Source organism: Pelodiscus sinensis, chromosome 10 (assembly GCF_052426305.1).
Source record: "Pelodiscus sinensis isolate ZL-2025 chromosome 10, ASM5242630v1, whole genome shotgun sequence".
Taxonomy (NCBI): domain Eukaryota; kingdom Metazoa; phylum Chordata; order Testudines; family Trionychidae; genus Pelodiscus; species Pelodiscus sinensis.
In genome coordinates, this window is record NC_143061.1 from 52,110,167 (window position 1) to 52,125,231 (window position 15,065).

The 15,065-nt window shown below is 40.0% G+C and overlaps 1 protein-coding gene across 2 annotated transcripts in view; it reads left to right on the forward strand.

The window, feature by feature from the left end:
* Nucleotides 1-15,065, forward strand: part of STAG1 (STAG1 cohesin complex component) — a 296,109-nt gene that overhangs the window by 257,845 nt on the left and 23,199 nt on the right. For both annotated transcript variants that reach the window (XM_089780890.1, XM_089780891.1), the window contains exons 25-27: nt 3,735-3,909; nt 9,171-9,310; nt 11,022-11,123. In XM_089780890.1, coding sequence (XP_089637016.1) covers nt 3,735-3,909; nt 9,171-9,310; nt 11,022-11,123 — 417 coding nt within the window. The remainder of the gene's footprint in view (nt 1-3,734; nt 3,910-9,170; nt 9,311-11,021; nt 11,124-15,065) is intronic.

Consider the following 15,065-nt stretch of genomic DNA (forward strand, 5'->3'; position numbering starts at 1 on the left):
GGTGGACATGAAGGGTCTTTTCCAGTGATTGAATGTAGCATATGCATCAGTTGTTGGAAAGTCAGGGTCAAAATTGCATCAGCTTGAGGTCTGTTAGATAACCCAGATTTGCATATGACAGGTCCAATGTGATGAGTCAGGATGCCCTTGTTCAATTAGCCAGTTTTTAATCCTAATACACAATTGATCAGCACCCGCTAGGATAGATGGGGGTTCTACCTGAACCATTTGTCTTTAAAAGAATCATTGAGTCCTTGCTGGAAGTTATTTCATTGAGCAGCCTCATCCCAGCAGAGATCGGCTGCCACACATCAAAACTTGGCTGTGTATCTGGTGAGAGGCTAGGGCCTCTGCCAGAGGGTTTAGAGTGCAGCTTCTGCAGTGTACTCTCAGGTGGGGTCATCAGAAATACCTGCTATTGCCTGGAACTTCTGAAAATGTTCAAGAAGAGGATTAAATGCCTCCTACAGGGAGGGAGCCTGTGGCTTACTGGCGAATGAATTTTGCCATTGATAAATGGAAAGTAATGCATATTAAACATAATCCCAATTCTGCATATAAAATGATGGGGACTATATTAGTTGTTACCACTCAAGAGAGAGATCTTGGAGTCATTGTGGGTAGTTGAGAGTCCTGCACATTCACGGATATCCGCTTTATATTCATGGGTATCTGCAGCTATGTATTTGGATGCAGATATCCATGGCTCATTTTTGTACATAGTGAATGTGGATACTAATTTTATATCTGTGCAGGGCTCTATGAATAATTCTCTGAAAGCATCCACCCAGTGTGCAGCAGCAGTGAAAAGAATCAACAGAATGTTAAGAATAATTAAGAAAGCGATAAGAGAATAAGACAGAAAATATATTAATTGCCTTTATATAAAACCATGGTACACGCACATATTGAATCCTGCATGCAGCTGTGGCTGCCTTATCTCAAAAAGATACCTTGTCACTGGAAAAAATTCAGAACAAGGCAACCAACATTATTAGAGGTATGGAACAGCTGCCATATGAGGCAAGATTATTAAGACAGGGACTTTTTAGCCTGGAAAAGAGACAACTAAGGGGAAATATGTGATAGCAGTCTGTAAAATCATGACAGCTCTAGAGAAAGTAAATAAGGAAAAGTGATTTACTTGTTCTTATAACACAAGGACTACGGGTCACCATATGAAAATAATAGGCAGCAGATTTAAAACAAATAAAAGGAGGTATTTTTTCATATAGTGCACGGTAAACCTGTGGAACTCCTTACCAAAGGATGTTGTAAAGGCCAGATCTTTAGCAGAGTTCAAAAAAGAACTATATACATTCATAGAGGATAGGTCCATCAATGGCTATTGTCCAGGATGGGTTGGAATGGTGTCCCTAGCCTCTGTTAGAGGCTGGAAATGGATGAGAGGAGATGGATCACTTGATGATTACCTGTTTTGTTCATTCCCTCTGGGGCACCTGTCATTGGCCACTGTTGGAAGGCAGGATAGTGAGCTAGATGGACCTTTGGTTTGACTCAGTATGGCCATTCATATAAGCCTGTACCAGGGGCTTTCTGGTAAGCAGCCTAATCACAAGTCCTACTTGGAAATAGTCTATAGAGTATGATACAAGTTGCAGTGTGATTAGCAGATGACATTGATTTAAAAAAAACCAGAATTTGGGATAGTCTCTAGTGAAATTGTCAGATGGGGGGGACCTTGGCTCTCAGGCAGTAGATATGAGGGATCGAGGGCTTGCAGATACTATCCTGGGCACATGGTTGAACCTGGAGAACTACTTTCTGTTCCCAAACTCTGGCAATCAGAGACTACAGTTCCCATAAAACATCAACTAAGCCCACAAAATGAGCTGGGCTTCCACAGAGCTTGTTTTAGAAGGGACACCTGTGCGGCCATCTGCACTGGTTCCCTAGGACCACTGCATCAATAACTAGTGGGACTGGTCACAGGACTGCTCCAGCAGTGGCTGGTGCCACTGGCTGCGGGATCCCACACAGGTTTCTGCAGCTGCAGAAGTCACAGAATCTGTGATCTCTGTGACAGAATCATAGCCTTACTAATAACTAGCTGTCATGAACAGGAGTGCTGGCCAGCACCTAGTGACTAAGGGGTTAACTAGCCAGGGGGCTGAGAGAACCAGTCAAGATAGAGGGTTGAATTTTGAATTGGATATAGGTTTCTTTGTGTTGGAGAATTAAACCAGGAGTTGAGAGAGAGAGCGAGTGACTTAAACCCAGGCAGGACTACCATGCCTCCCCCTTCCCCCCGCCCCCTCCGGAATTCAGGGCATGGGAGTGGACTGAACAAAGAGAAAATTAGAAGTGAGTACCAGGGAAATGTGAGTCCATTCACATTCAGGGTAATTTTTCTTAATGTTGTGGTTTGGTTTGAACTGCTGTTTGTGCTTCTGTGCCTCCCCTCCCCCTTCACCATCTGAGCATTGTGCCAGAAGTTGATGGTTGCAGCAGTTCCCCCAAATCTGTGTATTGTGATTCTGGGGCGGGGGCAGTTTTTGTAACCTGTGCCTGTAGAGGCAAGGTTTTGAAGCTCTCTTGCAGGCCCCCACCTTCTGCCCTCGGCGTGCCAGAGTAGAGAACAGCCCTGTCACTAGCCTCCCCTCCTTTTGTTTCTATTCAGTGCCTAAAAAGCAGGCCGGCATATTCAAGAATATGTGAATTTAAGTTTAGTTCTAAAATTGTCATCTTCTGCAGCCAACCTCAACAGTTTTTATCTAGATTTATGGCAAAAAGAAATCTCTACAAAGAATTATGCCTGAGACTCACACATAGCAAGAATCAAGGATTTGCTTAGTTAGCTTTTTTTAATCCTCTTTCCAGACTAGTGCCTTAACTCATCCATCCCCTCATAATTTCATTTTGGATGTCGTTCTAGTTTTTCTACCTAATTACTTTTAGAGGTAGATTATCCCTCTCATTATTTTAGTTTCAATGTAATTCTTTGAACCAAGTTACATTCTGTCTTTTATCTGAGTTTTCCCCTGTTACAGCATCTTAACTTTAGGGAGGCAGTGCAGTCAAATGGTTAGAACTCTAGATTGGAACTGAAGTGACTTGGATCAAGAGTTTATCTCTAGCCTGCTGGGTGAATCTGAGCAAGTTATTTCAACTCTGGGTACCACACTTTCCCCATCTGTAAAATAATACTTGCCTCTGTTGCAAATACTGTGGATGAAAAACTATATAGAGTATCAAAGTAGGGGTCTATCCCAGTATGTATTACTCATCCCTGCAAATGACCATGTGTAACAGACATGAATTTCAAGGAAAACTGAACACTTTTGAAGTTTTGTTCTTGGAAGATAAAGGAACTGTGAGAGATCTCCACTTACTCACCTACCCACACAACTATCTTAATGTTGGGAGTTTTGTTAACTCTTATCTTCCTTTTTCCAATTCAGTTTTTGTTTTGTTTTGTTTTGTTTCAATAATAAAAAACTGGCAGTTCAAAGCAGAGGGGTCTGCTTGTTGCCAATGGAAAGGTGGCAAGCAGTGTCCTGTCAGAAGTCAAAGGTATAAAACTTTAGAATTATGGAAGTTCCCTGGGATCTCCTTCACAAAGAATGAACCCAAGATTAACAAATTATCAGAGCTCTGCATTGTTACAGAAGGGCAATTACCAGTTAGTGGTGGGGAAATGCCTAGAAATTATATAAATAACATATTTTCTCGACCCTTATGGGTTAACTGAATGCAGTAACTTTGTGTTTCAGGCTTTCATGCTGCTCTGTGATCTCTTGATGATTTTTAGCCACCAGCTGATGACTGGAGGTAGAGAGGGTCTTCAACCTTTGGTGTTCAATCCAGACTCTGGACTCCAGTCTGAACTCCTTAGCTTTGTGATGGATCATGTCTTCATTGACCAAGATGACGAGAATCAGAGCATGGGTATGTTTAGCCATCATGTTTTCTACTTTACCTCTCCCACCTGACACACGAGACTGTCAGGAAAAAGTACAAATGTATGCACTTAAATGTATCAAATGAAATTCTTGCTTTTGTCCCTTACTTTCTTTGGAAATAAGTGCTGGTATATGATAAGGATGTTAAATTGCAGTTATCTGGGTACTTGTGTAGTGGACAAAGGCTGTTCGTGGCGGCCAGAGGTGGCTGTGGACAGGACTGCTTCCAGAGCAGTCCCTGTATGCGACCAGGCGAGGCCGGGCAGCAAGGGGAGGAAGTGAGTTGTCGACTACTCGCTAACATCCCTAGTATATAGTCTGTAGTCCTGCACCCTCTTACAACAGATAACAGAGATAAAAGTGAAATTTAATAGAGAGTTTTCATTGAGAGAATGGGGCAAAAGTATAAATTGCCATGGCATACACCTAAAACAGCATTCTTCCTTAATTGTTGTCTTTTTTTTAACGCATCTATATTCAAGATGCTTCAATATCAAGCCAACACAAAAAGTATGTTTTAGAAATGTACAGTAACTCCAGATACTTGGTGTTTGATTTCCAGTAGCCCAGAATCACCTGATGCTGTACCTTAGAAACCTGTACAGTAAGCAGGATACAAATCCAAATGATTTTTTCATTAGGTGATATTGCTTCATAATAAGCATAATTTCTGCTGGACCTCCCCTCCCCATTGAAGAGTAGGAATGCATGTCCTCTGAAAACTGGTTTGAGGTTATAGTATTGGTGGTGGCAATAGAAGTAATATTAGTATTGGGGAGAAAAGATGGTCCAGTGCTTAGGGCATTAGCCTAGACTCAGAAGACCCAGGATAAATGCTATCTTCCACCACAAATGCCCTTTGTGACTTGGGCAAGCCACATAATTTCTCAGTGACTCAGTTCCCCACCTGCAAAATCAGGGACAACACCACTTCACACCCTCACAACAACATTTTATGGAGAAATACAGTAAAGACTGAGAGATACTCACAAAGTACAGTAATGGGGGACATAGAATTAGATTGATTGTGGTACAGAAGTGGCTACTGGTAAATCAGTGATCAGACACCATTGTGCTAGAGGCACTGTCCACGTATATTGCAAAATTGTAAACACAATGTAGAAATCACTAGACAAAATTCAGTGAAGAGCCACAAAATGTATTCAGTGGCTGGAGAAAATGTCTGACAGTGGATAACGTAAAGAGCTCAATATGCTTACCTTATCAAAAAGAGGGTTGAACAGTGACCTGATTGCAGTATGTACTTTCATTGCGGGTGGGGGATATTAGCTATTGAAGGGTTCTTTAGTCTATCAGAGAAAATCAAAACAAGAACCAATGACTGGAAGCTAAAATAAAAAAAAATGACTTCATGTGAGGCACAGCTTTTTAACAAGGTGATTAGCCATTGGAACAAACTCCAGTGGAAGGAGCAGATTCTGCATCTCTGAGAGTCTTAATTCTGGATACCTTTCTGGAAGTTATGCTTTAGTCAAACACAAGTTATACTTTAGTCCAGTGGCATAGCCAAAAAGGCCCACTGTAGGGGGCCCAGACTTCAGTGGGTGGGCAATGCTGGGGGGGCAATGGCCCACTCAGGCCCACCTGTGACTGCACCCCTCTTTTAGTCAAACATAATTGATTCTCAATCCAGGGTACAATTGAATGGGCTATGATATAAAGAAGGTCAGAACAGATGATCTTGGGGTCCTTTTCTGGCTATAAATTTAATAAAAAGTGTTCCTTGCCCTAAATAGTTCACAGCCTAAGTATATGGCACACGATAACAAGTGGTGCAAGAAGCAGCTAGCAAGGAGAGCTCACAGTGAGACAATTAAAATTAGTGTAAGGAACAGCAGTCATGACACACCAGCAGCATGAGCATTTCATATTTCTCAGGAATCACAACAGAGATGAGTATTAGGAAAGAATTTGAAGGATCTAAATATGAAATGACCTTCCTTTCCAGTCTGTCTGTCTGTCTCTTTTGTGGAATGAACGAAGCATTTCCTTGAACCTGTGCGAGAGGACTGATCAGATAGTGTTGTTTTTCAACATCCAGGTGTTAGGTTCCAGTTAACAGCAGTTGTTTGAATAGTGCTTTGAAGATACAAAATGCTGTATAGTAACTAAATATTATTTACTTGTTCTACTCCTGATGCCGATTCTGCTCTTCCTAACTGCATAGTATTGTAGTATTCACTTAAAAATTCATTAAAGTGAATTAGTACTTCTGCTGTACAACCATGCTTTCTGCCCCCTGTATCTCTTCAGATCTGAAGATACCTGATCTGTGATTGAAACAGAAGGAGAGAGCGATCTCCTACCATATTAAAGGAGCAGATTATTGTGCAAAAATTTCAGGAGATAGATACTGAATTTGACAGTCATACGATGACAATGTGAGGATGACGTCTGCATACTCACCATCGAAAATTCTGTTGCTTTTCATGAGTTAATGGAAGGAATGGAAACTATTTGCAAATTACCAAGCACCTTGATAAAGGAGATTTCACCCATTCTTTGATGTTCTTGGTCTTTGCTCTTTTGATAGTTTCACTTCCTGTTTTAGATAGACTTTTACAAGTTGCAAAAGTTAATCTGGTCAAGTACAGAGTCTCTTCAGATGATGTGTAAAAAGGCAGACACATACCGCACACCTCCCCACACACCCACCTATGAAGCCTTTGTGGAGGTGGCTGTACACAGATCTAAAGATAGACATATACATATTACTACTTCAAATAAGTCTGTATTTCCTGGGGAGAAAAGTCTCTCTTCCTCTACTTTTAGGTTTAAGAGTAATGAATTATCAAGCTTATAGTGGCACACTACCAATATCATCTTTGGGAAAAAATATCAGTGTTCACCAAATCTCTCCAAGATGAACAGAGAAAACGCCCATGTGCTCTCATTACAGAGAGGATGGCAAGATTCATAAGATTCTACAATTAGAACCGTAGCTTCTGCTTTTTTCCATTGGAAGATAAGTTTGGCTTAGATCTTCAGGGCTTCCTCTAAAGCCAGCTCAGAAACTGGGAATCTTCCCTTCAGAGAGGAGGATAGTTCAGTTCCAGGATAAATGAATTTCTGGGGAAAAATGAAGGAGACCAGATAGAGCGCTAGACTCTTGGACGGTCCAGGAAGACACCTGAAGTATCAGTTTTCAGGTACCAAGACAACTAAATTCATCATCTTCGTCTTTCTCACACATTACCCAAAGGAAATAATATTATCATCAACACCTGAACAATCTTCTCAGTGAAGGAGAAGTCACTTGAAGCCACAAACAGAAGGTGAACCAGTTATCTTTAATATCTACTGTTGTAGGCCTTAGTCCCAAGTTTGACACAATGCTTTAGAACTGTGATCCAGTTTTAATCAGCTTACATTCCATTCAGAGATCATCTGCATGGCTTTTTCAGGTACTGAACAGCTATTACCAGAGACAAGTAATTGAATAAATTATTCCATAGTGTCCAGTAGAAGTCAAAAATATTCCTCCTCTGTCTCTGCTTTGATCTCTATCCAGGGATCCCTCTCAGATAACCTGTTGAGATCAGAGGTTCTGCCCTTCTTGCCCTTCTCAGATACTCAAGCTGTGTCCTCACCAATGCCGAGAAGGGTGGGGACAGTTTCCTCCCATGACTTATATATGACACTTTTGTAAATACACCCCAAAATATTAATCTTTTTTTTCAACGTCATCCCATTGTTTACTCATACTCAATTTGTGATCCACTAGAAACCCCAGATCCTCTGCAGCAGTACTGCCACAGCCAGTTAGTCTCCAGTTTTTACTTGCACATTTGATCTTTCCTTATCAAGTGTAGAACTTTGCATTTGTCTGTATTGAATTTCATCTTGTTGAACTCAGACTAATTCTTCATTTATCAAGGTAGTTTTGAATTCTAATCCTTTGCTCCACAGGGCTTGCAAGCCCTTCCAGCATGGTGCCACCTCAAATTTTAAAAGTATACTCTTCATTCTGTTATCCAGGTCATTGAGGAAAATATTACACAGTACTGGACCCAGGCTATAGATCCCACTTGAAGCATCCTCAGTTTCATATTGATAACTACATTTTGAATATGGTTATACAGCCAGTCATGCACCTACTGTATAGTAATTTCATCTAGACCATGTTTCCCTAGTTTGCTTATGAGTGTATCATGTGGGACTTTGTCAAAAGCCATATTAAAATCAAGATATCTCACATCTAAACCTCTGCTAAGGCCACTATTTTTTTTTATATCTGCCTGTAGGCTTTTGTCACTTGCCCCCTTTGAGCCTTGGTTAAAGCTCTCTTCGCTATTTTGACAAATCTAGGCAGCAGTACTGCCTCCACAACGCTACTCTGACACTTCAAGCCTTCTGTTCTTGTGGGTGCAACTGCAACTCAAGCATGGAGGCAGAGGGAATTAGGGAAACATTGGCCAGGTGTTATTCATAACCTTGGTCCAGAGCAACCAGGGCTCAAGGCATATATGCACCTGACCCTGGTCGTCACTACAGTTTGAAAAAGTTCTGAGCCCAAGTTGCTGGCTGTGTCTGTAAATATAATATAGTCAGAGAAAAGGTATTTATATACCAATTGTGTTTCATTAATTTGATTGAATTTATTTTACAGTGAAGTGATCATTGTTCTCAACGTTTGCATCTAATGTTGTTGTTTTTTACCAAATTGGTGAATCTCATTTATTATGTTATGGTCTGTTTGTGGGTAGCCCAATGTGCAGTATAGCATAGGATGAACTAAGTTCTAAGGTAAGGTCTGTTATTTTCACGTTTGATGAATATATCTTGTTATTTTCATTCACAGGACAGTGCTTATGCTGCATTTTATGTTAATGTTTCTCACAGTCAAACATTTCTCTTCCTTTTTTATTTTTATACATTTTTGAGTGCCAGGAATGTCAAATCCAGGCATGTGTTAGAGATTTTGTTGCAAAACTAATTCTGGAATGTGATTATTTCTGATTATTCATATGTGAAATGCATAGGTTCAGTGCAACCAAATTAAAGAGGCATCTACAACTTGTTATCTGGCCAAGATTTCTAACAAAAAAAAAAAACAGCTTGAGTTTCCCCCTCTTTGGCTTTAGTTTCTCCTTAAAGTATGCTAGATATATTTTTGGCAAGTTTAATTTTACAAAACCTGTTGATGTTATTAAACAAAAATAATAGGGCTTGCTGTTGCCTTAGAAAACAGCAGATGTTAATAACCATTTTCTTTACTGTATTTAGAGGGAGATGAAGAGGATGAAGCTAACAAAATAGAGGCTTTACATAAAAGAAGGAACCTTTTGGCAGCCTTTAGCAAACTCATTATCTATGATATTGTAGACATGCATGCAGCAGCAGATATCTTCAAACACTATATGAAGGTATGATTCTATATTTTTATCTTTTCCTGCTCCTCCTCCTCCTCATAAATGAGCAGAGAAATTATATCTGGAAAAGTCTTTAAAGTATTCTGTTCCTCTCACTTCCAATGTTGATATCTTTCCCATTGCTTATTCTTCAGTGCTGGCTTCTGTCTGATATTAATTTATTACTGAGATGCAAAAAGCTCTGAGATCAGGTTGCAGCAAATATATAGAACCAGGTGTTTAATTTTTCCTGGGGTTTAAAGGGCCCCAAATGCTTCATAATACTATTTATTGTATGGACTTTTATGCAAGCCTGGCTAGTCTGGTGGCAGAGCAATTGAACAGGAGTAGAAAATGTAAACAAAAATTATTAATTAGAGACAAAATACACGAACGAAGTTATTTATATTTATAAAATAGACCTGTTGGATCATTTCACTAGCCATAATAAATGAGTAGGGGCTTAGTAAGCCAGAATCCAGCTTGGAATTTTTTTAAAGATTCAGACCTGATCTGCATTAGGAAACTAGGTCAGTATAACTTTGATGCTTATGAGTATGAAAAAGCCACCCTTAACTACACACAATTAAACCAACCGAACCCCTGGTGTAGACAGCACTAGGTTGACTGGACAATTCTCTGATCGACCTAGATATGCCCTCTCAAGGAGGCGCAGTACCTAGACTGAAGGAGTATCCCTGCTGTCGGGGTATGTAGTGTCACCACTACAGGATTTTTAAGTGTTAAAAATGCCTCTATATTGAAGTGTAGGTACAACTTATGAGTTGTCTATATGGGGTTTATAAAGCACCTATCATAATCCCTGGAACGCACATGGTCTTCATCATTATTATTTAAATTTACAGAGTTCAGCATAGTAGAAGACACAATGTAAAAGTACTTAATACCAGTTTGTTGACAAATCTAATAGAACCCCAGAGGAACAAATAACATGAAGGGGGTTTTGCTTGTCGCTTTTGCTGGACGCTGAAAGAACGCCAGGAGAGAGGGTAGACAGTCTGACTCTTTGTTGGACGGATAACTGTGACTTTGTAGGCAAAAATAGGCTGTACCTTTTATTGCTGTTTACGTTGAGAGTGTTTTTAAGTATTTCCCAGTGTACCAAAAGCAGTGGCTAAGTGCTGTTTATATACTTGTTCCCAACCTCTAATGAACAGCAAGTTACTTCCCTTCTATCTGTCTCTGTTTCTTGAATTTCTTGAAGTTAAGAATTCAAGGTGGTCAAATAACAGGCTCAAACTGAACTTTTCAATCAAAAGGTGTAACAAGTCTGAGATTAGTACAGCATTATGCTAAATGCAGGAAGATTTGCACTGGTGTAAGGTAAAGAGCTGGCCTCTGATTCCTTCTCCTATGTAACGGGTTGGATTTGTGCCTCCCAACTTTACCTTTCGAGCCCTCTGGCTTTTATAGAGTGACACACACAGAAACTGCATTTTGGAGGAGAAATTGCTTTCCCATGCTTAATTTCACTTACCGTTAAAACAGTTATTGACTTCATCCCTAGAAGGTGGGTCCTAGCCACTGGTGAGCCTGAATTTAGATATCAGATCTTTGCAAATCTGTCACATGGATTCGAGAGCAGGGTTTTATTGAAACTAGTGCTTTCTCAAAACAGGAAATATAGATAAACCGTTTTATTATGAAAGTTATGCAGAATAAGAAATTCTATCTCTAAAAGTTTCTATTTCTTCTTTTTTCACAGTACTACAATGACTATGGTGATATCATTAAGGAGACTTTGAGTAAAACAAGGCAAATAGATAAAATTCAGTGTGCAAAGACGTTGATTCTCAGTCTGCAGCAGGTAAGAATATTGCTTTTTATCTCAGTAATAATCCCTCATCGTGAAAAATCACTCTGCATTGCTTTGTCTAATGCCCTGTGATCCCAGTCTCATTCCTCAGTTTGGGCACGCACCATTTTTTGCCATTGCTAATCTCTTCTTTGCAAAGCTTCAGACTGGAAAAAAAGGAGAGAAGAAGGGCACTGAAGGCTCTTCTGAGTAGTAATGCTTCCTGCTGTGTCTACCCATCAGCTGTCACAGGGTCTAAGTGGATAGTGATCTCGTCTTTTCTCCTTTCACGTAAGGAGCTGCAAGTGCTCCATCATGTCTTCTAACTGTCAACTTGGGCTCCTGTTTTTCAAATTTTTGCCCGAGTTCCTTAAGTCTCTAACTATTAAAAAACATGTTTTCCCGTTCTCATACTATTTTTGGGACACTTCTTTAATCCTTACCAGTTGTCTAGCATTTCAAATGTGAGCATCAGAACTGGACAGTCTCACCACTGCCGTACATAAAAGTAGTATCACCTCCCTATCCTGACTTGTTATTCTCCTGCTTATACATCCAAGGATTACACTGCCATTTGCAGCCATTCATTGCCCTGGGAGCTCATGTTCTATTAGTTATCTGCTATTATTGCTAAGGCCTTTTCAGAAAAATTTCTTCTCAAGACACAGTATCCCACCCTGAAAATTTGTCCAGCATTATTTTTTTCTTGAAGTATGACCATGAATTTGGTTACATTAAAATGTGGGTGGTATTTGAAAGCAACCAGCATATAACTCTGTGTCTGGGGCAGGGAACCTTTTTTGAGTTGGCTGCTGACCCACAGAAAAATCAGTCATGGGCCGTACACAAGTGAGAAGTGGGGAAAAAAAAACCTCGGTGTGGCCCCCAAATGAGAAGGAGAAAGACAGTCCTCACATTCCCCTTGCACACCAGAGCTTGGGGGGGCCTACCCTCATAGATTTTGTGTGCTTCAGTGCCACAGGGGGACTGGCACACCAGCATAGTTTCCCCAATGCTGGACGTGGCTCTGAGCTTCAGGGACTAGATGCAAGCAAGCTGAGGGTCGCATCCAGCCCCCGGGCCTGAGGTTCCCCACCCTGGTCTATATTAATGACCTGTCTGCATGATTATTTACCAAATATCAATCTTTGTTGTCTTCAAACTTTATTAATAGCAATGTTATGTTTTCTTTGAGATCACTGATAAAAGTTTGAATAACGTTGATTTGCAAACCAATCTGAGGGAGCCCAGTAAAAATACTCCCCCTGTTGATGATCCCTGAATACTCTCCTTCAATGTATTAACAAGGAATATCAAGCAGGAGTAGGGAGGTGAAATTACCTGTGTCTGTGTCGTCAGTGAAACTACTACTTGAATTAATGTGTCCACTGTTGGTGGTCGAAAAGGATGCCAAGAAGAGCTGCAAAAATGATCTGAGGTCTGGAAGTTTTTTTCCTTACAATTAGAGACTTGAAGTTAAAAGTTTGGCTTGATTTTAGACTGTAAGTACCAATGTAAGAAGAAGGCGTCTGATATTAGAGGGCTCTTTAATCTCTCAAACAAACTCATAAAAATATCCAGTGACTAGCATTTGAAGCTACACACATTGGAAATGGAAATAATACAGTTTTTTAACAGTGAGAGAAGTGAACCACTGGAACAATTGACCAAAGATCGTAGGGGGCTCTCATCAGTTTAACCTTTAAGACTGAATGTGTCTTTCTAAAAGATCTCCTCTAGCTCAACAAGTTAATAGGTTTGATGCTGGAATTTCTGGGCAAAATACTTTGACCTGTGTTATGCACGAGTTCCGACTAGATGATCAGAATGGTCCTTCCTAACTTTAAACTCTGTGAAACCTAATATAGGTTATTTACATCCCTTGGGAAGTCATACCAGCCTCTTCTTGGTTTTAATTTTTTTTTTTTTTAAATTGACCATTGGATTCTACATTCTTGTGATAACAAAAGGTCCAGTTGAAGCCTATTGAAGCCAGTGGGTGTTTTTCCAGTAACCTGAATGGATGTTGCAGGGGGCCATGGAAACATCCCTCCCTCCCCCAAAACTGCTTTTTGGAAATTTGATATTTCTCTCTCGCTACAGTGTAAGAACCTACTTTTTAATATATTGAGTTCATGGCTACTGATGCCAGCCTTCCTCACTATCTCATATTCTCAAGCAAATCGCCCCTCTTGCTTGGTTAAAAAGTAGGTCCAAAATGACTTCTCTTCTTGTTGATTATCTGATATGTTCATGAGGATGGAAATGTTTTAACCTGATAATCCGTGTTTAGCTATGTGGAGATTGTTTCATTTTAGTTAAAGTATCCTTTGGTTTAAAACTCCTTATTGATTAGCTTCCACTACAGTTTGTATTGAGTTGCTTATTTTAGTTGTCAATAAAGCAAAAACCCAGGAGAAGGGAAGGGATGAGTGTGATTTGATAAATGTTGTTAGACTTCACTGCAGAGTGGGAATGCCACCTGCTTGCAGGGGGAATATCTTTTGGCAACACCAGTGGTCAGTGATTCTGTTAATTATGTTTTTTCCTCTTCTTCCTGGCTGTAACATTCACTGTCCTCCTCCACATCTCTGTCATCCACTGTCTAATCCCATATCTCTGGGTACTGAATAATTTTATAATCTACGTCCCACATATTTCTGTGATCTCAACAGAATGTTAGCTCCCTCTTGATTCCGCTGCACAATGTCCATCAGCCATCACATTTTCCCATAAGGCATTGTGGCCTAGTAATGTGGCCACTGGACTGGTACCCAGAATATTTTTATAAATTCTTAGGCCAGAAGAGATCAACATGATATCCTGTATAATACAGGCTGCAGAATTTCCCTGAAATCCCCTCTATCTGCCTCTGTTTCTTAAAGTTCTTGAAGTTAATAACAATTTGAGATGGTCAAATAATGGACTCAAATTGAACTTTTTAACCAAAGGGTAACAGACTGAGATTAAAAGTCTCAGAGGGGTAGTCCTGTGAGTTTGCAAATAAAAAACTAAAAAAAGCTATGAATGGTCCTGTCAGCACCTTAGGTACTAACCAAAAAATATAAATAGTATCATGAGCTTTCATTGTGCCCACAAAAGCTCACGATACTGTCTATATTTTTTGGTTAGTCTCTAAAGTGCTTACAGGACCATTAGTTGTTTTTTAAAATCTGAGATCAGCACAGCACTGTGCCAAATGCAGAAAGAATTACATTGGTGTAAACTAAAGAGCTGGCCTCTTTGTTTTTCTCCTCCGCAACTGGTGGATTTGCACTCCCCAACTTTGCCTTTCAAGTCCTCTGGCTTTTATATTGTGTGAGACAAACTCCATTTTGGAGGGGTAACTGCTTTCCCACACTTAATTTCATGTGTTCTGTTTCTGGTATTTTCATTTTGCGTATTTATGAGTTTTTATGCTATCTTTAGGTTATGTTAAGCCAAAGGGAATTCTAATCTGCTTGTTATTACTGATTAGTTGTGACAACTGACACTTCTAAGGTAAAAAAATCTTTCAGTGGATCCTTATTTCATCCATTTCTTCAGCCCTCAAATAAGCATTTTCTTTAGCCCTCAAATCAGTCTTGTGGCTCTTATCTTCAGAAAATGTCTTCAATAACAAGTGCCACTTATTAAATCATAGAATATAATTAGATCATAGGCACCACCTATGAAATACCCCCTCTTGTTTATGCCATACTTCTGTAGACCATTTTTGACAATTTGAGGGGTCTTTTCTGTAGACATCTATATTCCCAGAGACTTGGAGCACCAGAAATCATGAGATGGAGTGCAATACTTGATCAAAAGAAGTTCCTGGATATAAGCCACTCACAGATTAAAAACCAGCACTCTGGACCTTCAAATTCAGACACCCTCTGCTCTAATATTGTAAACCATGATATTCAAGCCGCTAGCGGCTATTCGGCCAGTTGTGTGTGGCTAGTTCACGAA